The following is a 21641-nucleotide window of genomic DNA, read 5'->3' as shown; positions in this document are numbered from 1 at the left end:
CCAGCCTCTAGTTCACATTATATCCAAACCCAACAAGGACATTATAAGAATGGAAAAATTCTGGCCAGTCTCTCTCAATAAGAGACATAAAAATCTATAATATTAGTGAATCAAATCCAGCAATAAATACAAAGAGTAATATATTACATTCAAATTGATTCTACTGTAGGAATGCAAGGTTGGCTCAATATTTGAAAATCAGTTTGTGTAATTCACCACATCCATAGAGAAAAGAAAACTCATTGATTGTTTTTTTTAAAAATCAGAAAAAAGTATTATTTTAAAATTCAGTATTCATTTATGATAAAGATTCTTAGCAAACTAGAACAGGGGAGACTTTTCTTAATTCAATAAAGCATTCTTTAAAACCCTACAGCAAATATGATAGTGAAATGTGAAAGCTTTCTTCCTGAGATAGGGAATGAGACAAAAAGATGTTTGCTCTTACCATCAGCATTGTACCAGTGGTTCTAACAGGTGTAATAAACACCAGGAACTGGAAGAGGCAAGGAAGGATCCTCCCCTTGGGCTTTTGGACAGAGCCCTACCAACACCTTGACTTCTGACTTCCAGCCTCCAGAAGTGTATGAGAATGAATTTCTGTTGCTTTAAGCTACTTAGTTGTGGTGATTTATTTTGGAAGCTGTAGAAATAATACAGTTAATGAAGATGTCCAGCAATCAGAGCTGCTGAGGAGAGTGGGAATTAAAACACCCCCTTTAGAGGATGGTTTGGTAGTATCATAGGCCTGCCTTCCGACCCAGCAGGTCCACTTGTAGGCACCATATGTTTACCATGGCGGCATTTCTGCATGAGCTCCAAACTGGAAACTACCAAATGTCTACCAACAATGGAAGGGATAAATATATTGGATGTTTATAAAGTGGAAATTATACAACAATGGAATGAACTATTGCTATATGCAGTGTCATAGATGACTCACAAAAACAATGTTGAGTGAAAGAAGCCAGACATTTCACAGAGTATATGGTGAGTGAGTACATATGGGATTCAAATTTTATAAAATTCTGGAAGAGATAAAACTAACCTTTGGGTACAGAATAATGATGACATTTAAGGGAAGGTAGTGGGTGGAGACATGGAAAAGGCTTTTACTAATATTCTGGGTTACATGTACATACTGTGTTAAAATTGCAATTTATACAAATTTGTAGCTATATTTATATTTAATAGTAACTTTTCTTTAACAAAAATCCAGTGTTTTAACTTACTGGGACTTTTTCACCTTTGACATCTTGTAGACGTCTTCCAAGTAGCTGTTGGTCCACCATCCTAATGTGGGCTTCATCCACAAAGGACACGTATTTTAATGTCTAAGAAAAGACAGTTAAAATTTTTACCCATTTTTGTACAGAATTATCCACAATCACATTCCTGAACATATCTAAAGGCAAGTATTATTCCTATTTACCAAATGACAAACTGTTAGAGAAGCTGACCAAAAACTCTTGCTGGCTGAGGATGAATGATTTCTGAGTCCAAAGGTAAATCAGTAGTGGAACTCGATGTACCTTAATATGTGAGCTCAGAGTCTCCATAGCTTGCTGCCTGATGTTTTTAGGTCTTCCACATGCTATGTCAAAGCCCTTTCTTGTATCTCCTCAATTTGAGTTACTCTTGATTGAGTACCCCCAGAAAGTGTGACTATTGCAACTTAAATTATTTATATTTTTGTTGACTTTCATCCCATCTTGGGCTTTTATTTTTAGTTGCAAAATGGTAATTATTTTTAGTTGCAAAAATGCACTTTTATTTCATATTGTAGAATACATGTACAGTGACCGTGAACCGTGCATTCAGCTGCTGGGAAAAGGACAGTCATATTCTTATGAGGGAAAGACAGAGAAAGCCTCTTTGTTGTTTTAAGCACTGGAGATTTCTCCTTGATTGGGAGAAATCATGGAATCAAGGATAGGAGACCTGCTTGGTAGAACCCAAATTAAATCAAAACAATGCAAATGAGCTAAAATTCTATTTGACTAGTCCTTCATCCTAGGCTCCTTTGCAGAAGGAATCGTTGTTGTCACTTTTGTGTGTGTCCAGTGCCTTTTTGTATACATGTTATCCTCCCTATACACATTCATGCATGTGTATAATAAGTGTAGAAAATATATAGAATATATAAAATATCTAGAATATATGTGTGTATTTATGTGTATATATGTACACATTTACATATAGAAAATATGTGAGATTAGTTCATATGTGTAGTTGTCTTTTAACCTACCTATCATAGGGATCCCTAGGTGGCTTAGTGGTTTTGTGCCTGCCTTTGGCCCAGGGTGTGATCCTGGAGTCCCAGGATCAAGTCCCACGTCGGGATCCCTGCATGGAGCCTGCTTCTCCCTCTGCCTGTGTCTCTGCCTCTCTCTCTCTGTGTGTCTCTCATGAATAAATAAAAATCTTTAAAAAAAATACCCCTCTCATACCATATATATTATTCTATAGTTTGCTTTTTTCCTTTCAACAACACATTTTGGATATTTGTTCATGCCAGTAGCTCTAACATATCAGTTATTAAGATGGATTCTGAAACCAGCCTGTCTGAGTTAGAATTGTAGCTCTTCCATCTACTAGCTATATGACTCTGGGCAAACTATTTACCCCTTCCTGCACATCAATTGTCTCATCTTTAGAAAGATATTAGCGTATATTTATAGGGTTGTCCTGAAAATTCAATGAATTAATATATAGAAAGCACTTTGAAGAGTTCTATAAATGTTTGCTCTTATTATTATTCACATCATTCTTTTAAACTGGTGCTTGGCACTCCTTGCTATGGACTGGTCTTAGTTTCTCTCACCATCCACCTGTTGGACATTTGGCTGGATATTCTTTCTTCACTGTTACTAAAGACAGCGCTGAGGTGGATTTAGTTACATGGCACTACTGGGGCACTTAAGTGAGTGTTACTTGCGGGTTGGCATGGAGAAGCGGAAATGCCAGGCTGTAAAGCATATCCCACCTAAGTATTATTAGATACTGCCAAATTGTCTCCAAAGTCACTATACTATTCTTTTTGGCTGCACCAATTTAATAAATCTGACAAAACTGACAAGTCCTAGAACATAAAAATTCATTCTCCCAAAAAAAAAAAAATTCATTCTCCCTCTTTCTGGCCTCTTCATTTTGTTTCTCTTCTTCCCTAAGACCAAAGGATTCATCTGAGAAATGGTGGATCAAGGTAGAGTCCAGAGACTTGTCCACTATGGGATGACACCTGTGATTTTGGCCTTATTTTTGCATAAAATACACCTGACTCTCCAGGTATTTTGGCACCTACTGATTCAGTGAGCCTTACCGGCTTTGGCTCCACAATGGTCTCACACTTCTTCTTGTAGTAGTATTCATTGACTGCACAGTATTCACAGCACTTGAAACAGGGATAAATGTGGGATCGACAGCATTTACTCGAGTAAGTGTTGATGAGAAAGTCAATGAACAGAGTGGCCTAGGAAGAACCCAGATCAGTGCCAGTTAGTGAGATTTCTTTTCTTTTTTTTTTCCAAATCACTTTCCTAAAGTGTGGGAAAGAGAACCCCTTACCAAACCAAAGTAGGAGAGGGTTGAGCCAATGTACACGACCAACTGGATAATGTCAAATTTTCCTCCCTGAAAACAAAATGGTAAAGATTACTTAGCTGACATTCAGAGCAATGGCCTTTGCTCTACCATGTAATTGTCAGCTCCAGCAGATGAGAGAGGCCATGGCCATGACTTCAATAGATCATGCAAGGTGTTTATGGCAACAGATGCTGCAGACTGAAAATAGGAATCCCATTCATCCTATTTCTGCCTTCTGGGATCCGCTCGAAAACATGAATGTGTTCAACAAAGAAGCACTAGAACCCACACACTGAGTTTGTTGTTTTCCCATACAAGGTGAGAATTTCGGGCAAGTTTTCCCTAAAAGTGGTTTGAGATTACCTTGGAAGCAGAGGGAAAGAATATCTGCACACTCTTCCCTTAGGTGTCCTCGTGGTTTTTCTTCTCAAAGATCTTTCCATCCTCTCAGCTTCTATCTCATCGACTCTTGTGTTGCTTACCACCATATGACATAACATATGATGTAAATAATACAGTTTTGGACAAGGCATTATGGGCATCTACAGATTTTTGCATGCCCAGAATACCCTCCCTCCTTCTTGTGGAAACAACACCCAGTTTTCCTTCAGAAAACCATATCTGTTCATGCTTGGTCCAAATAGTTGGAGGGAAAGGGGCTGGGTCAGGGCAGGTCCAAGGCCACTGACATTATGGTGTGACCTAAATATAGTGATTAGCACAGGGCATGGGGCCCATGTTGGGCCAGTCAGAGCCAATGGTATCTGCCTGAATTCTTTGCCAAACCTTTTATAGCAAAGATATGTTCTTGTTTTATTGAGATTGCTGGACTGGTAAAGGTATAAGGAGCTGCCTGAAATCACGGTGTAGACACAGCCAGCTGAGGATGATGCCAAAACAGAGGAGAACAGACGTAAGAAATGAAGGGAAGAAGATTCTTAAGGATGTTGTTTGAATATCCAGCCATGCCCGAAGCCTGAAACTGCCCCTGGATTTTTCAGCTATGTGAAATTAAACAAAAACAAAAACAAAAACAAAAAACAAAAACAAAAAAACAAAAACAACTTTTTTCCCCCTAAGCCAATTTGCATTGGATTCTTTTACTTACAAAGTGTTTTGCAAAAGGATTTCTTACTTTCTCTCTTTTTTAAGCATCGGAGTATTTTTAAAGTTGAATATTCAGTGTTTTTCCCCAATCCCACTCTTGTACTCATCAGTTGACTTCATCTTGGACAGGACCCCAAGGACATTTCTTCCCCCTCTTATCCCACATGTGAGATGCACAGTGCCAGCTAATGACTATGACTGAAACATGTACCCTTTGAGGCACTACAGCAATAATTAGGACACAGTCGCAGGAATGGAGGTGCCAGTGGCTGGGAGCAGAGACTTACGGTGCCAAAAACCAGGATGTCAAAACGGATCCCAAAGACTTTTATCAGAGTCCGTTTTTCAACGTTGTTTTCCTTATAGTACTTGGCGTATCTGTAGGAGGAGAAGGATCCATGTTTAAAAGATCTGTGTGAACATGCTGGTATTTCATGAAAGGAAAACCCAAAACAGGAGCCGAGCTAGTCTTACTTGTTTATCTTCTAGTTCTGCTGCAGTTGGCAGAGGGAAGAACATTATTCAAACCCACAAATTACTCTCTTGGAACCAAAGCACCACTTCCCACATTGCCTCCTCTTCTTCCACCATCACAGAGTGGTACAAAATCTCCTTTCCATTTAAGATGAAAATGAACAATTTTTAATGAGTACAGTATTAACAATAAGCAGAGAAATTTAAAAAAATAGTCTCAAGCAAATCTGATTATTTCTTAAGAGGGTTTGGCTTCTAGAACAAAGTGGGGTGGGGATCTTGGCTACTTATTGGTGGATTGGGGCTAGGTGCCCCTCAGCAATCTGTTCTAATTGTATTTTCTTAGATTCTGTATTTGTCTGTGTGCATCTATTACAACAGGGTCAAACTAACAGCCACAATTGTTTATATCTTCCTTGTGATCCAGCTTTTGCAAGAGCCTGAAAATCATGTTAAAGACCCTCTGCTGATCCTGAATCCATATCTCCAACCACCTTCGCTTTCTACCCTCACACATGGAGCCACTATTTCCCCTGCACCAGGTCACCCAAGGCCAGGTACCCAAAGCTAGCACCTGTAGCCCAGAGCCTGCTCACATTACTCAAGCAGGCTGATTCTAAGCTGTTGCCCTGCCCTGCCTTGCCTGTCCCATGGAAAACACAATGAAGGTTCTGGGCCATGCTTTCCCTTGATCATTCCACCTCCTGACCAAACCTGGTGCTTCCCTTGTGGCCTTGTGTGGCATGGTGTGCCCCTCCTCTTGGGAAATATAATAAAGTTCTTTCAGTGGCAGTGACCTCTCTGTATCATTTCTTAGGTATATTTATAAATTAAGACTCAGGCACAAATCACAACCACCCCAAATGCGTAGCTCTCACCAGTGTTGCAGTCAGGAAAAGCAGAATGTTTTGTTTTCATGGAAAATTAGGAAGGCTTAAACCACATGCGTCACAAAACTTTTAAATCTGTCCCTCCCTCTTACCACCTTTTGGAGGTTGTTTTTAGGTAAGATATTTTCTGAGTTACTAATTCACAGTCTATTTACAGGTGTGGAGAGAGAAGGAAACAGAAGGCAGATGCTCTGTTAGAATACAGTACAGAGTATTTGAAACTCCTGTCTTTTTTGACTCTCAAAATGTGTTGAGCACCAATTTCTGGCCAGAGGGGTTTTGATTTCTTTGTCTCTGATGGTTCTCATCCCCATGACAGTTCTTTCTTCTGCTGCTCTACCAAGTGATTTATTTTTTTAAAACACAAAGCAAAAGGTCTTGGTACAGTGGTTCTTGAACTAAGGATAAGAATCATTTGGGAAATGTGTTCAAGGGTAGATTCCTGGGCCTCACCCCCCAGAGCGTGGTTTCAGAAGGTTTGAGATGTTTCTAGAAAGGTGCTAGGTGGATCTGGTGCACGAGGTCAGTGGTCCACACTCTGAGAAACACTAGGGCTGGAGCAGGCTGTTTTCTGCACACTGTAATGGCTTGAATAATGGCCACCCAAGAAGGTAGGTCCAAGGGCCAAACCCCTGTACCTGTGAATGTGACCTTCTTTGGAATAGGATCTTTGCAGATGTGATTAAGGACCTTAAGATGAGATCATCCTGGATTTAGGGTGAAACCAATGACTGATAACTTTATAAAAAAGAGAGGAGAGTTGAAACAGAAACACAGAGGGGAAGCCCGCATAAAGATGGATACAGATATTAGCGTGATGCAGCCTCAAGTCAAGGAACACCGAGAGCCACAGGGAGCTGGGAGAAGCAAGGAAGGATCCTCCCCTCGAGACTTCAGGGAGTGTGTCCCTGCTGACTGCTTGATTTTAGACTTCTGTCACCCAGAACTGTGAGAAAATACACTTCTATTGTTTTGAACCACCAAGTTTGTGGTCATTTGTTATAGCAGGCACAGGAAACTAACACATGCATATGCCCATTCTGAACCAGAGAGGTGCATCAGGCATGCACTGAGGGTCTGCCCTACTTTATACGTGCTGCAAATAAACCGAATCACATGTTCACTGAATAAGGACCTTTGGGCATTGATCTTTTGTTAAAGGACAAAATTCTGTGATGTGATCAACTTCTTCAACTTCCTATGTTTTAGGAAGTTATATTTTTTCATAAAACTCATATGCAATTCTCTTCTCATTTTTTTGTGGCTGTTTGAAAATAACCTATCCAGTTATCCATCAGAACTTGGAACTTTATTTCTGGCCAAAGATTTCTTCTGGCGTTCATTCCAGACAACAAATGCTCTAACATTTTGTTCTAAAAGAATACTAACATCATAACCACCTCAGTTCTTTAGAAAGCACAGATCTCTCCAGGAGCTGATGTTCTTAGGCTTACCTCAAAGACTCAAAGGATATATGCTAACATCTGTTTGGGACATTGCCCTGCATGCTTCTGCAGACTGCTAAAAAAAAAAAAAAAAAAAAAAACTAAATGCAAACATCCTGCAAAGGCAGTCAGAGGACCACTGATCCAATCATCTCTTGTTGCTAATGGCCCTAAGTCTGTTCAGTGGAACAGCAGGGGATATCAAAACATCTAAACTAGGAGCTGCTTCAGGGCCCTGGATGAAACTCCACTGACTCAGAGGAGGCAAAAAACATCTTGTGTCTTGATCTCAGCTGGCCTTTTTTTTTTTTTTTAAAGATTTAATTCATTTATTCATGAAAGACACACACACAGAGAGAGAGAGAGAGAGAGAGACAGACAGACAGACAGAGGCAGAGGGAGAAACAGGCTCCATTCCATGCAGGGAGCCTGACATCAGCTGGCCTTTAGTCAAGGGTCTCAAACTCAAATGCCTATAGGGTTGAGGCAGATGATGGAATGAATATTGCAGGCCAGCTATAAGGCAATAGGGAGTGGTGGGGACAGTGGAGAACAACAACAACAAAAAAATCACATGCCCTTTCTAAAGGGAACCACTGTCACTCATCTCCAACAGAGTGCTGCTGTGTGAAATATGAACCTAGAGTTGTCAAATGGTTTAGTTTTTTTCCCCCAATACTTAAAATTTTTGAGAAAAGTAGGAAGTCCAGATTTTTATGTAGAATGTCTCAACTCTTAAAACATTGCATAAGCAAAAAATAAGTAAAGAAAAATAAAGACACAGTTTGGAGGCTTCCTGCCACTTTATGATGCTGCTTTAGGTAAAATGTAGAGACCCGTTTGCTTGAGCAGACCCCTCCAGAAGTCAGTAGGAATGCTAGCAGAAGTGTTAGGAAGCAATGAATGTGTGTGTGCATGCACATGTGCCCTTTTGCCTACACTTGCATGTACAGATTAAGTAGATGCCTTATTGTATTCACTGCCCCAGGAAACTGGCAACCTCATCATAGAGACAAAATGTAGTCAGGTGAAACATCTAAGAAGAAAGTATGTTTGGGGTACTAAATGATAGAGTCTAGACTAGTGCTTCTCAAACTTCAATGTGCACATGAATCTTCTGGGAATCTTGTTAAAATGCAGATTTTGATTCAGTTAATCAAGAGTGGGGCCTGAGACTATAATAAGCTCCCAGGTAAGGCCATGCTGCTGGTTCCAGGACTACACTTTGAGTATTGAGGTTCTAGATCAGTGGTTCTCACACGTGAGAGGCTCTTACCTGGAGGGCTTGTGAAGACAATCCACAACATGTCTGATTCAGTAGGTCCAAGGCAGAGCCTGCAAATTTGGATTTCTAACACATTCCCAGCATGCTGATGCTGGGAATTGTACTTTGAGAACCCCTGATCTAGACTGTTAATACTACAAGTTTCTCTAAAGAAACTACAAACTTTTGCAGGGCTATTCCCCTAACATGGGCTCCAGTCTGTGCAGTTTCTCTTCCTAACTAGGAAAGCACAAGCCTCACAAAAGCAGATAATATCTGCAGGGGTCCTACCCTGTGCTTGGAGAGGCGTTCTCTGGTCTCTCCCCTGACCCCTACCCCTGTTCCGCCCTAACCCTGCAGCACAGTATCTTGTTTGATTTTCTTCACAGCATTTATCATTCATTATCTGAAATGGTCTTACTGGGGTTATTTGCTCTATTAAGGTATAGTTTACATAAAATATGTATTATATAACATAAGTCCTCCAAAAGTTGAGTTCAATGAATTTTGACAGATAAATACACTGTATAACCTATATCCCTATCAAGATCTAGAACATTCCATGGCCTCAGAAAATCTCCTGTGCTCCTTTCTAATCAGTACCTATTTTCCTCTCCCATCTCCTACTCCCCAGACCAGCACCCACTGTTGTCTTTTATCATCACAGAAAAGCTGTCTTGCTTGTTCTTGTACTTCATGTAAATGGCATCATACAGTATGGCTCCTTTTACTCCACATAATGTCGGTAGGATACCTCTGTGTTGTTGCATGTGTGAGCATATTGTTCCTTCTTTGTGTATACTAATTAGTGCTTTATTGTATAAATATATACCACAATTTACTTCTCTAATCACCTATTGGACATTTAGGTTGTTTCTGGGTTTTGGTAATTATGGCAAAGGCTGTTGTGAACATTCATATACAAATCTTGGTATGGACTTTTGTTTCCTTTCTAAGAGTGGGGTTTCTGGATTATAGGATAGATGTATGTTTAACTTCATAAGAAATTTTCCAGCAGTTCTCTACCATGGTTGTACCATCTTACACTACCATCCGGGAAAAGGGAGAGTTCCAGTTGCTTCTCCTTCTTGTCAGCACTTGGAACTGCCAGCCTTTCAAAAAGTTTTACCTATTCTTGGGGGTATATGTAGGTGTTTCTCATTGTGATTTACATTTGCATTTCCCCGATGACTAATGATGTTGCCTTGTTGGAGTTTTTAATTTACTTATATTTTTGTCTTATGTTATAATTACTAATATTCATGTCCTATTACAACATAAGCTAAGTAGTAACTTTGTCTATTTTGTTTACCAATATATACCCACTGGCACAACAAGATTTTTTCTTCAACATGTATTTGATGAATGAATAAATAAGTAGTGTCAATATCAATTACCTACTGGCTTCATAGGCAAAATGGTTGAATAGCCATTATTCTAGGGATGTAGTTGACAACTCTTTCTGAAAAGGGAACAGCATAAGCCTACTTTGTGTCTGGAACCAGGGTGCAAAATGGTCAGCCATAATTACAGTCGCTGAAACCTGCCCGGTAGCTGCAAGCAATGAGAGGTCATGGAGCCTTGAACTCTAGGGACAAGTTAGTGCTGGGACAGAGTTGTAGGAACAGGCTGAAAAAATGATCTAGACAGAGGAGGTAACACGGACATCAAGTTAGGACCTCACAGGATCATTACTGGGGGAAACATTAGGAGCAGACGGGTGAACTGTGCCAAGGGTCAAAACAAGAGCAGGTCAGCACCAAACCCACTCCAGCCAATTTAAATGGTGAAAACGGACCAGGAATCTAGTCAATTCTTATAGGGCTGAAGTCCAGAAGTAAGAAGCATACAAGATAAACTACAAAGAACCCGAAAAGTCAGACAAGACTGCAGGTATGGAAGCAATGTGGCATCAGGAGTCTTGAAGATATTCTTACCAAAAGGATTTCCAATCAAGGTGGCAGCCTGAGCGCTAAGCCCACCACCTCCCACCATACACAAAGAAATGCAAGATAAAATATTCTTTAAAAGTCATATCAACGTATTAGTGAACTCAAAACAAGGAAAGACATTTTCTAGGTGCTAGAGATGAGTAGGGAGTAGGAACTGGAGCCATGTTTGGAGTCTGAAGTCTGTCCCCTAGTAGGACCCCAATCAGATCTGTATCTGAGGAGCTAGAATCTTAAACTTCTAGGGAAGGGAGCAGAGGTTGCAGAAGCCCTACACAGAGAGGGAGCAGGGATAGGACCCTTTCAGCAGAGTGAAAACATCTAGCACCCAGAAATTAAACCAAAAACTGGTTGATAATTGATAGATACCATACAGGCCTGCAGACTACAAAATTACATAATCACCCCAGAGGAATGCCTCTGCATCCATGGCATACACAGAACTTTGCACAAGGCCTTTCCTGCTGAAACTCCCCAACAAATACTTTAAAGCCTCGGAAGAAGAAATCCCACACGTTACTATAGATAATGGGTCAGTGTGAAAGGGTATGTTATACAGTAGAATAGACAGAAGGAATAGGATCCATAAGTTAAGAATGGACCTCACTGAAACAGGAATAGTTGGCTTTGAGAAAGAACTGAATATAAACTTGAGAGATGAAAAATATAGCCATAGAAAAAAATTAAAAACCTGAAAGTATCTGATAAAATGTTAATCACCTTTGATCCAGTAATTCTACTTCTAAGAATTTATCCTAAGGAAACAATCTGAAATTTGAAGATTTATGTACAAAAATGTGCAGTGTAGGATTATTTGTAATAGAAAAGCTGGAAGCACTCCAAATGTCCAGTAATGGAGGAATAGGCAAGAAAACCATGCAATGAAAGGAAAAGTTGTGGGTTTGGGGGTCAGAGTGACCTAGGTTAGCTGGAGTTATGGAACTACTGTTAGCTGTGGGTCCAGGGCAAATCATTCAAAGCATTCACCTTTCTCAGCTCTACCTGGGAACACTAATATCCACCTTCCAGGGTTGATGTATGGTGATGACATTGAGGTTCTGGTATAAAAAAGACCCACCCTAGATTGTGCCTCTTTTTATCATTATGCTTGCACAATAGGGTCATTTAACGTGATGGTCGCAAGGAATTCTGAGTGACCCAGGGATTGGCAAAACAAACACACACAATACCAGGTTATAAGTGTGATATGATCTCACAGAAGCCTCATTAAAGAATCAGTTAAACGGTTAGTAACTTCTTGCAAGATACATCCACGAAGGCAAAAGAAACAAAAGCAAAAATGAACTATTGGGACTTCATCAAGATAAGAAGCTTTTGCACAGCAAAAGAAACAGTCAACAAAGCTAAAAGACAACCTACAGAATGGGAGAAGAGATTTGCAAATGACGTATCAGATAAAGGGCTAGTTTCCAAGATCTATAAAGAACTTCTTAAACTCAACAGCAAAGAAACAAACAATCCAATCATGAAATGGGCAAAAGACATGAAGAGAAATCTCACAGAGGAAGACATGGACATGGCCAACACGCACATGAGAAAATGCTCCTCATCACTGGCCATCAGGGAAATACAAATCAAAACCACAATGAGATCCCACCTCACATCAGTGAGAATGGGGAAAATTAACAAGGCAGGAAACCACAAATGCTGGAGAGGATGCGGAGAAAAGGGAACCCTCTTGCACCGTTGGTGGGAATGTGAACTGGTGCAGCCTCTCTGGAAAACTGTGTGGAGGTTTCTCAAAGAGTTAAAAATAGACCTGCCCTACGACCCAGCAATTGCACTGTTGGGGATTTACCCCAAAGATACAGATGCAGTGAAACGCCGGGACACCTGCACCCCGATGTTTCTAGCAGCAATGTCCACAATAGCCAAAGTGTGGAAGGAGCCTCGGTGTCCATCGAAAGATGATGGATAAAAAGCATGTGGTTTATGTATACAATGGAATATTCCTCAGCCATTAGAAACGACAAATACCCACCATTTGCTCTGATGTGGCTGAAACTTGGAGGGTATTATGCTGAGTGAAGTAAGTCAGTCGGAGAAGGACAAACAGTGTATGTTCTCATTCATTTGGGGAATATAAATAATAGTGAAAGGGAATATAAAGGAAGGGAGAAGAAATGTGTGGGAAATGTCAGAAAGGGAGACAGAACATAAAGACTCCTAACTCTGGGAAATGAACTAGGGGTGGTGGAAGGGGAGGAGGGCAGGGGATGGGGATGAGTGGGTGACGGGCACTGAGGGGGGCACTTGACCGGATGAGCACTGGGTGTTATTCTGTATGTTGGTAAATTAAACACCAATAAAAAATTATTTAAAAAAAAAGGGGGATCCCTGGGTGGCGCAGCGGTTTAGCGCCTGCCTTTGGCCCAGGGCGCGATCCTGGAGACCCGGGATCAAATCCCACATTGGGCTCCCGGTGCATGGACCCTGCTTCTCCCTCTGCCTATGTCTCTGCCTCTCTCTCTCTCTCTCTCTGTGTGTGTGTGTGTGACTATCATAAATAAATAAAAATTAAAAACCAAAAAGAATCAGTTAAAGGAAGGAAAATTTACCAGTTATCTTTGATTATCTCAGGCTTGAGGAATTATGGGTGATTTATATACTCCTCTCTTGCTCTTCTCTGTTTCCCCAGTTTTGTTTCTGTTTTACAAAGAGTGTGCATCACTTTAAGAATTAAAAAGAAAAAAAATGCATACAAAAATCCAGTCACCCCTAGTTCTTAGAAGAAGCCTTTTGCATTCATCTTGTTGCCTTGGGAATGAAAATTCCTTCTCACTGACTGCTGGGGATACAATTCAGTAGGGCCTGGAGGTTTCTGGGTGCTTACCTGAAGTTGTAGCCAGGGTACAAGGACTCAGTGGTGGTGTTCTTGTCATCAAGGCGGCGGAAACTGTATTTTGGACGGCAATGATGGAACCAACTGTCCAAGTTGCAGTCCCAATGGATCTCAATGCCCATGATCCCTCCCTGGAGAAGACAAGGAGATACAGTCTCTAAGTCCTGCTGCACATGGGATGCAGCCACCAGACCTCTCCCTGCACAGGGATGATCAATAAGGGAAAGGTTTTCTCTTTAGAGGGGAACACAGATTAAAGTTTCAGAGCCATGAGCACAGTCCCATCTAACACACACAAGTGGCTGCGAATTCACTTCCCTGCTCCTCCTCCCATCCGAGACACACTGATAGATTTATTTTCCTAAAACACAGCTCCCATAATCTAACACCTGGAATGGCTCCCATTGAAGATTATACAGCTTGTTACACTGGAATTCAGGGCACCCCATCACATATCTTTTCTGCTTTCCCTCCCAACACTCCCCTAGAGAAAGCTCTTATTCCACACTGTCTACACTTTGCCCTAAACACACTTGGCATTTTCATTTCTTTTTTTAAAACAGCTTTATTAAGATATAATTCACATACAATTTGTGCAAGTGCATAAAACTGTATAATTCAACAGTTTTTAGTATATTCATGTATACGTGTGACCGTCACCATAATAAATTTTACAACAGTTTTATTGCCTCCAATGGAAACCCTTAAACTTTTTGTCAGTGCCCCTTTGCCCCACCCATCTCTCAGTGTTAAGCAACCACTAATTTACTTTCTGTCTCTATAGAGTTTCTTATTCTGAACTTTCCTATGAATGAAATCATATAATGTGATCTTTTGTGACTGGCTTCTTTCACTTAGCATAATATTTATTTGTTTATTTATTTATTTATTTGTTTATTTGTTTATTTATTTATTTATTTATTTATTTTAAGTGGGGCCTGAATTCACAACCCTGAGACCAAGACCTGAACGAGATCAAAAGTTGGATGCCTAACCTACTGAGCCACCCAGACACCCCCCACTTAGCATAATATTTTAAAAGTTCACCTATATCGTAGCCCCTATCAGTACTTTATTCCTTTTTATGGTGGAAGAATATTCCACTCTGTGGATAGACTACATCTGGTTTATCTATTTACCCTTTGATAGACATTTGGATTGTTTCTACCTTTTGGCTATTGTGAATAATGCTGCTGTGAACACTTATGTGTGAGTTTTTGTGTGGACCTGTGGTGTTATTCCTCTTGGGAATATACTTAGAAATGGAATTTCTGGGTACATGTTGAACTTCTAGATCTCGGCCCCAGTCTTTTTTCTCCCATTGAAATATTTCTCCCACCATCTCTCTAGCTAAATCCTCATCACCCTCCAAGACTCAACTTACATCCTTCCTTATCCATTCAGCCACCCCTGTCTTCCTCAATTCAAAGTGATCTTTCTCTTCTCTGAACTAACATATCTCTATTTGGTACTTCTTTCTTCCTACAAACATGTTTTGAGTGCTATCCTGTTTCACTGAGTCTTAGACACCATTGCTTATCAGACACATAATTTTCTTTTTATGTTCTCAGAAGGAAATGCTGCCAATTAGGCCATGAAATTCCATCAATCAAAAGCACTTTTTGACTTTAGAAATATTCAAGTGTGAAAAAAGTATGCCTTTGAATCAATGAGAGATAGTATTTCAAGACAGGATAGTATTTCAAGCATCCCTAGATGCTAGGGATAAAAAGATGAGTAGCCAGCAGACTCTGACTTGGAGAAAGGGAAAATAATACAGAGTAATCACAATTGTCCTTTACTGGCAATAAGCCATGTATGCTGCATATTACTGTGAATATCTGATGTTTCTATCACTCAGCATCTAGTTCTTCTGGTATAAGTGCCTGGAATTTTCTTTGGGAAACATCTCTCCTATCTGAATTTTTTTTTTTAAGATTTTATTTATTTATTCATGAGAGACACAGAGAGATAGAGAGAGAGGAGGAGACACAGGCAGAGGAAGAAGCAGGCTCCATGCAGGGAGCCCGATGTAGGACTCAATTCCAGGTCTTCAGGATCAGGCCTTGGGCTGAAGGCAGCGCTAAACCGTGGAGCCACTCGGGCTGCCCCCATCTGAATGGTTTGAATGGGATTGTCCCCTCTTCCAGCTCCAGGAATGGCAACATGATCTGGGACTGGCCAGTAAGGACCATGTATCCCTCTGGACCTGGTGACTGGTTCAGGAATAGGTATGTGGCCCACGATAGACCAATCAGAGTCCTCTCTGAGACATTTTGCCAGAACCATTAAAAAAAAAAAAAAAAAAGAAGTCCTCTATTGGTTGGGAGCACTAGCTAGAGATTGTAACAATCCAGAGCAACATTGTCCAACAGAATCTTCTGCAATGATGGAAATATTTTATATTCATGCTGTGTAATAAAGCAGCCACTGGCCACATGTGGCTTTTAAGTGATGGAAATGTGGCTAGTATGACAGAGGAAATAAATATTTCATTTCATTGCATTTCATTGCATTTCATTGCATTGCATTGCATTGCATTTCAGTTAAAGTTTAAATAGCTTCATGTGACTAGTGGCTACCATATCAGACAGCACAGTTGTAGGGCTTTGATGGCTTTGCCTTGACATGTGGACATTTTGTCTGAGAATGATAGCATCATAAGGAAACAGCAAAGAGATGAAAAGAGTCGGATTCCTAAAGACATCATTTGAGTTCCTGGATGCAGCCATGCCTACTGCTATCCCATGCTTCATTCTATCAACAAATATATATTGAGTGCCCATTATGCTGAGAATTCTACAAAATTAACAAAAGATTCCAAAGATGCCTACTGTCATGGAATTTACATTCCAGTCAGGGAAGACATACAACAAACAAATGGTATAAAATATATAGTATTACCTAGATAGTGCTAGGTGCCAGTGATATAATAATAAACTGGCAAGGGCCATAGAGCATGCTGGGATTGAGGTAGAAACTGAAATTGTCCTTTTAAGATTTTTTTTTTTTCAGAGAAGGAGGGAGGCAGGGCGAGAGAGAGAGAGAGAGAGAGAGAGAGAGAGAGTCTTAAGCAGGCTCCATGCCCAGTACAGAGCCAATGCAGGGCTCAATCTCATGACCCTGATACTATGACTTGAACCTAAATCAAGAATTGACTGAGGCACCCAGGTGCCCTGAAATTGTTGTTTTAAAGGTATTGGTAAGGGAAAGCTTCACTGAGCTTATATTTGAGCAAATATTAGAAGCAGGTGAAGGAGACAGCTAATGCCCTGTCTGGGGCAAGACTGTTCCAGGCAAAGGAGAAAAGCTGAAGAAACCTCACAAGGCGGGATGTTCTCTGTCTAAAACAAACAAATAAAATCTTAAAAAAAAAGAAAAATCTCTCAGGGTATGAAAATGCCTTGGATGTACTAGAAGGTCCATTATCCTGATGTCTTTATGTGAGTTAATAATACATGGTTCTTTTTTTTTTTTTTTGCTTAAGCCAATTGAGTTTGGTTTCTTTTTGCCCCCAAAGTAATTTTTAATTTATTCTTTGCTTACATCGTTTGAGTTGAATGTCTATAAGGTGCAACTGGAAGAATCCTGACTAATCCAAGTGTAATAGTCTGAGTAATGGCTCCAAGGGAGCCATTATTAGAAATAATGATATTCCTAACCCCAGGTCCCAATCCTCAGAATCTTTGGATATATATTATTTTCCATGGCAAAAGAGACTGCAGATGTGATTAAATTAAGGATCTTGAGATAGGAAGATTATCTTGGGTTATCCAGATGGACCCTATTTATAAAAATGCTCTCTTTGAAGAAGACCAGTATCTTTATAAGTGGGAGACAGAGGGAGATTTGACACAGAATAAGAAGTCAAGGTGACCACTATGTAGCTGGCTTTGAAGCTTGGAGAAGGGGCTATGAGCTTCTAGCTCTAGAAGGAGGAAAAGACAAGGAAATGGATTCTCCTTGAAGACTCTGTAGGGAGCATGGTCCCACTGATATCTTGATTTTGGCCCAGAGAAACTGATTTTGGACTTCTGACCTCTAGAAGTGTAAAAAAAAAAATTGTGTTACTTTAAGCCACCGAGATCATGTTTGTTTATTACAGTAGCCGCAGGAAACTACTGCCCCATGGGGATGCGTTCACAGGGTTGTTGTGGAATTAGAGGAGGTAATACAGGAAAAGGCCTTGGCACTGTGAAGGGATCTACTAAATGCTCAATAAAGGGAGCCCTATAACTAATACCCAGGGGTCCAGCTTCCTGGCCATTTGACATCTTCCATCCCCCAACTCATACCCTCACTGTATAAAGACGCCACCAACCTGAATTGCCACATCTGAAAAATTATCTCCTGTTTGTTGGAAGATATCTCCTAATCGAAAAATGGGACACTGTGGGTTCTGAGTCTTGTGAAAGGTACAAGTGATGTTTATATCTGGCAAGATGTTTCTCCTGTATGCAACGAGAAGCAAACAAACATGTTTTTGAAAACTGAGACCTGTCTCTTTCATAGAAGTGAGCCAGTTGGTAGCTGGGTTCCATGAGGGCCCCCAGGGATCCTCAGCCCCTGGGATTCACACCCTTGTGTGGTCCCCTCCCACACTGTGCAGGGTTGGTCTGTGTGACCAATAGCATGTGACAGAAGTGATGGTGTGTCACTTGTGAGGTTAAGTCATAAAAGATTGCGGCTTCCATCTTGTTTACTGTCTTGCTTGCTTATTATCTGTCCCTCTTGGATCACTTGCTCTGGGGGAAGCCAGACACCATTCTTAAGGACACTCAAGCAGTCCTAGGGAGAGGTCCATATAGTGGGGAACTGAACTTCTTGCTGACAACCAGGTGAGTGAGCTTGGAAGAGGATTCTCAGCCCCAGTCAACCCAGAGATGGCTGTGGTCCCCAGTGACAGCTTGACTGCAACCCAAGAGACCCTAAATCACAACCACCTGGTGAAGTCATTCCCACATTACTTACCCACAGAAACTGCATCAGATAATGAATGTTGGTTGTTAAGTTTCTAATTTTTGGTGTACATAATCCATTACACAGCATTAGATAGTTAACAGCTAGACATTCTAGGCACTTACGTGGTGTAGTTGTGGCCAGGGAAGTCAATGTTATTCTTGATGAGCACAGTGAAATTTTCAGCACTGTTCAAGAGTGCAGGCCTGAGAGAGTAAGAGGTGAAATGAGGATCAGTGGGCCAGTGGGACCATAGGCTTCTGGTTTCTGGCTCGGGTCATTGCAATGAGTAAAGAGAAATGTAGTCCAGTCCTAAAAATCTAAAAAAGAGGAAAAACTTCTCTCTTCCTGAGGCCCCATGGCATTTACTATAACAACCCTTCTCACACTCTGATGTAATTGTATGTTTAGGTATGTGTGGTGGTGTGCTGGTAAAGGTTTACAACCAGGTCTCCAGGGGGAAAAGAAAGGCTCTGATATGTACATTAATGATTTCTGTAGTATAAGTACTTCCACTGTGGCTGATCTCAAGCTATTAGCGGGTATCACTGCACTTGGAGTTGGGAAGGGATGAGCATAATTGGCTCAGAGTCAATGTAAGCCAGCTCCAGCACACCTCTGTTTGTACCTCCCAATAGTCTTAGAGTTCCTGCAGGTTAGGACAATGATTTTTTTAAATCTCAGTATTCCCAGGCTTTAGCAGAGGGCCACACATGTATAGTGGACTGTATCAGTCATAGGTTGATAGACTCTGAGTAGCATAAATTCTCCATGAATTAGAGGAGCTCAAATCGTAGACTTTAGAAAAGCCCACCCACAATCTATCCATCCATTCATTTGGCAAATATTTATTCTGCTGGGTGTGAGGCTGGGCATTGTGAATATAGTGATGAACAAGATGGTCAAGGCTTTTGTCCTTATGTGCTTGACAGTCTGTTAAAGATGGAGAGAACTGGCTGTGGATAAGGAGATACAGCTGGTACCTAATTGTTGGCAGGCCCACCCAAGTGGGTGGCACATATGTATACTGGAATTAGCACCAGGAAACGATGGAGGTATTTGGAAGGAGGCACCAAGAATGATCTGCTTTTTATTCCAGAATTGCCAGAGCCCAGATTTGCCTCTATTTAGGATATAACTACAGAGAACACCATAGTTTTTGTCTGCCCAGGATCCATTCCCCATCTGTTAGAAGCACCTCTGTTTTCTCCCTTTGGGGTAACCAGGTCTCTTCCACTCTTATCCCAGAAGGGGATAGATGGGTAGAGATGAATCCATCTTCTGCCCATTGTTACAGACCCTAGGGTGGGCAAGTGACCCAGAGCTGGCTAACAGAATAACCCAATTCTCTTGGCCATAGTAATTGGTTCATAGATTGTCACATGACTTAGGCCAGTGAAAACATTCTAAGTCTTTTGTAGGAAATACTAGAAAAAGAAAAACTCATTTTCTTTAGGATTGCTAGTAGTAAAGACAGTATAGACTTGGAGTTCCCTGGACCATAGTGTGAGGAAAGCCAAAATGGGAGAAAGTAACTGGGAGGTGGAGGTGGGGACCAGGGTTAGAAGAGACAGAAAGAGAATCTTAATGACATCATTTTTATTTGAAGCCTGGATCAGTCCTTTCCTGAAGGATCCCCTATTTACGGATTCCGCATTTATAGGAATAAAAAAATAACATTTTCCCCCTGAAGCCAGTTTAAATTGTATTTCTGATATTTGCATTAAAAAACCTTATTTATAACAAATATCTATTACATGCCAGACCATTTATTTTTAGAATATCCTAAATCCACGCTTCCTGGGCAAAATCTAAGAATAAGGGGACTTGAAACTCTAAGGATCAAAGCCTTTTATTCCTCTCTTATGACACTCTTAACTTCCTATCTTGAATTCTAATTCTCTGTGCACGTTTCTTATCTCTTTGATTAGGCTGCAAGAGGCTTGGGACCTGCTCCCTATCTAGGTCTTCTTGTATTTTTAGTATAGTCTCTTGCACATAGTTACATGTAAAATAAATATCTAATGCCTCCTATGTGGTATTGGATGTGTTGACTGAATGATTAAATGAATCATTTTAGTATAACATGGAGGAAAACATAGGAGGAAACTGAAGTTCAGGGGGTTACTTGCCCAAGGGCATGTAAAATTGCAGTCCAAGGACCTGAACATTGGTGATGTACAGTATTTGTCTGATGAATAAGTTGGTGACTGAAAACCAGAGACCATCAAGAGGCCTCTTACCTTGAACTAGAGACTACTTACTTGAGTGTTAGTTCTAACCGATCTCATTCAGGCCCTGGGCAATTCTTTCTGTGAAAAAGAAACTCCTCTGAACTAGAAATAAACCTGGGTGGTACCATTAATGATTGAGGGCCAGGTAGCCTGACACTACTGAATGCTTCCCACCCTGACATGGGAAGCCTTTGCCTGGGTCTTCTAAAAAGTCAGCTTGGGCAATCTTCTCTTTGCCCCAAAGAGGCTGATGGTGTGATCTTGAGTCACATTCATCTAGAGCAAGTATCATCTCATTTAATTCTCACAACAGTCCTGCAAGGTAAGAGCAACTATTATCTTCGTTTTACAAATGAGGAAACTGAAGCTCAGAGAGGTTAAGCCACTTGCTCAAGGTCACATGGCAAGGAAGAGTTAGAATCCGAATTTGAATCAAAGTCTCTCTATTTTTCTGAAATGCACCAATCCCTGTGGTTTCTGAGATTTAACATCGAGTTCTGCTTTCTGGGCCTGACTTGTGTGTTAAAGAGAAGAATCAATACAGGGGATCAACAAATCTGTATGTCACTGTGATCATTTAATTTAAGAAAACTTCTCTTCCTCCCCTGCTCTTTTCCCCATCTTGCTCTCTCCTTCCCTTCCCCTTTCTTCCTTCCCTTCTTGTCACCTTCCCATCCTTAATTGCTCAGTATGGACACTGGCCAGTCAGAGTGGGACCTGCTATAGTGCTAGAGAAGGGCTCCGGTGGTGCTCTGTAAGGTGCTGGGACAGCCAAGGGCCCAGGGGCACCCAAGGGTGCTCAGGGTAGTAGTTATTTGCCAGCCAGTACAGAATTATTGCAATATTTTAACAATTAGCATGGTCTTCTCAG

General features: G+C 40.8%; 1 protein-coding gene across 1 annotated transcript in view; it reads right to left on the bottom strand.

Moving 5' to 3' along the window:
- P2RX7 (purinergic receptor P2X 7) overlaps positions 1 to 21641 on the bottom strand; it is a 46865-nt gene that overhangs the window by 4874 nt on the left and 20350 nt on the right. The window contains exons 6-12 of the mRNA XM_041729557.1: positions 18662 to 18742; positions 17899 to 18028; positions 13569 to 13708; positions 4980 to 5070; positions 3568 to 3633; positions 3323 to 3472; positions 1233 to 1334 (exon numbers count right to left, since the gene is read on the bottom strand). Coding sequence (XP_041585491.1) covers positions 1233 to 1334; positions 3323 to 3472; positions 3568 to 3633; positions 4980 to 5070; positions 13569 to 13708; positions 17899 to 18028; positions 18662 to 18742 — 760 coding nt within the window. The remainder of the gene's footprint in view (positions 1 to 1232; positions 1335 to 3322; positions 3473 to 3567; positions 3634 to 4979; positions 5071 to 13568; positions 13709 to 17898; positions 18029 to 18661; positions 18743 to 21641) is intronic.

Source organism: Vulpes lagopus, chromosome 14 (genome assembly GCF_018345385.1).
Source record: "Vulpes lagopus strain Blue_001 chromosome 14, ASM1834538v1, whole genome shotgun sequence".
NCBI lineage: Eukaryota > Metazoa > Chordata > Mammalia > Carnivora > Canidae > Vulpes > Vulpes lagopus.
This window is presented reverse-complemented; position numbering and strand designations above follow the sequence as displayed.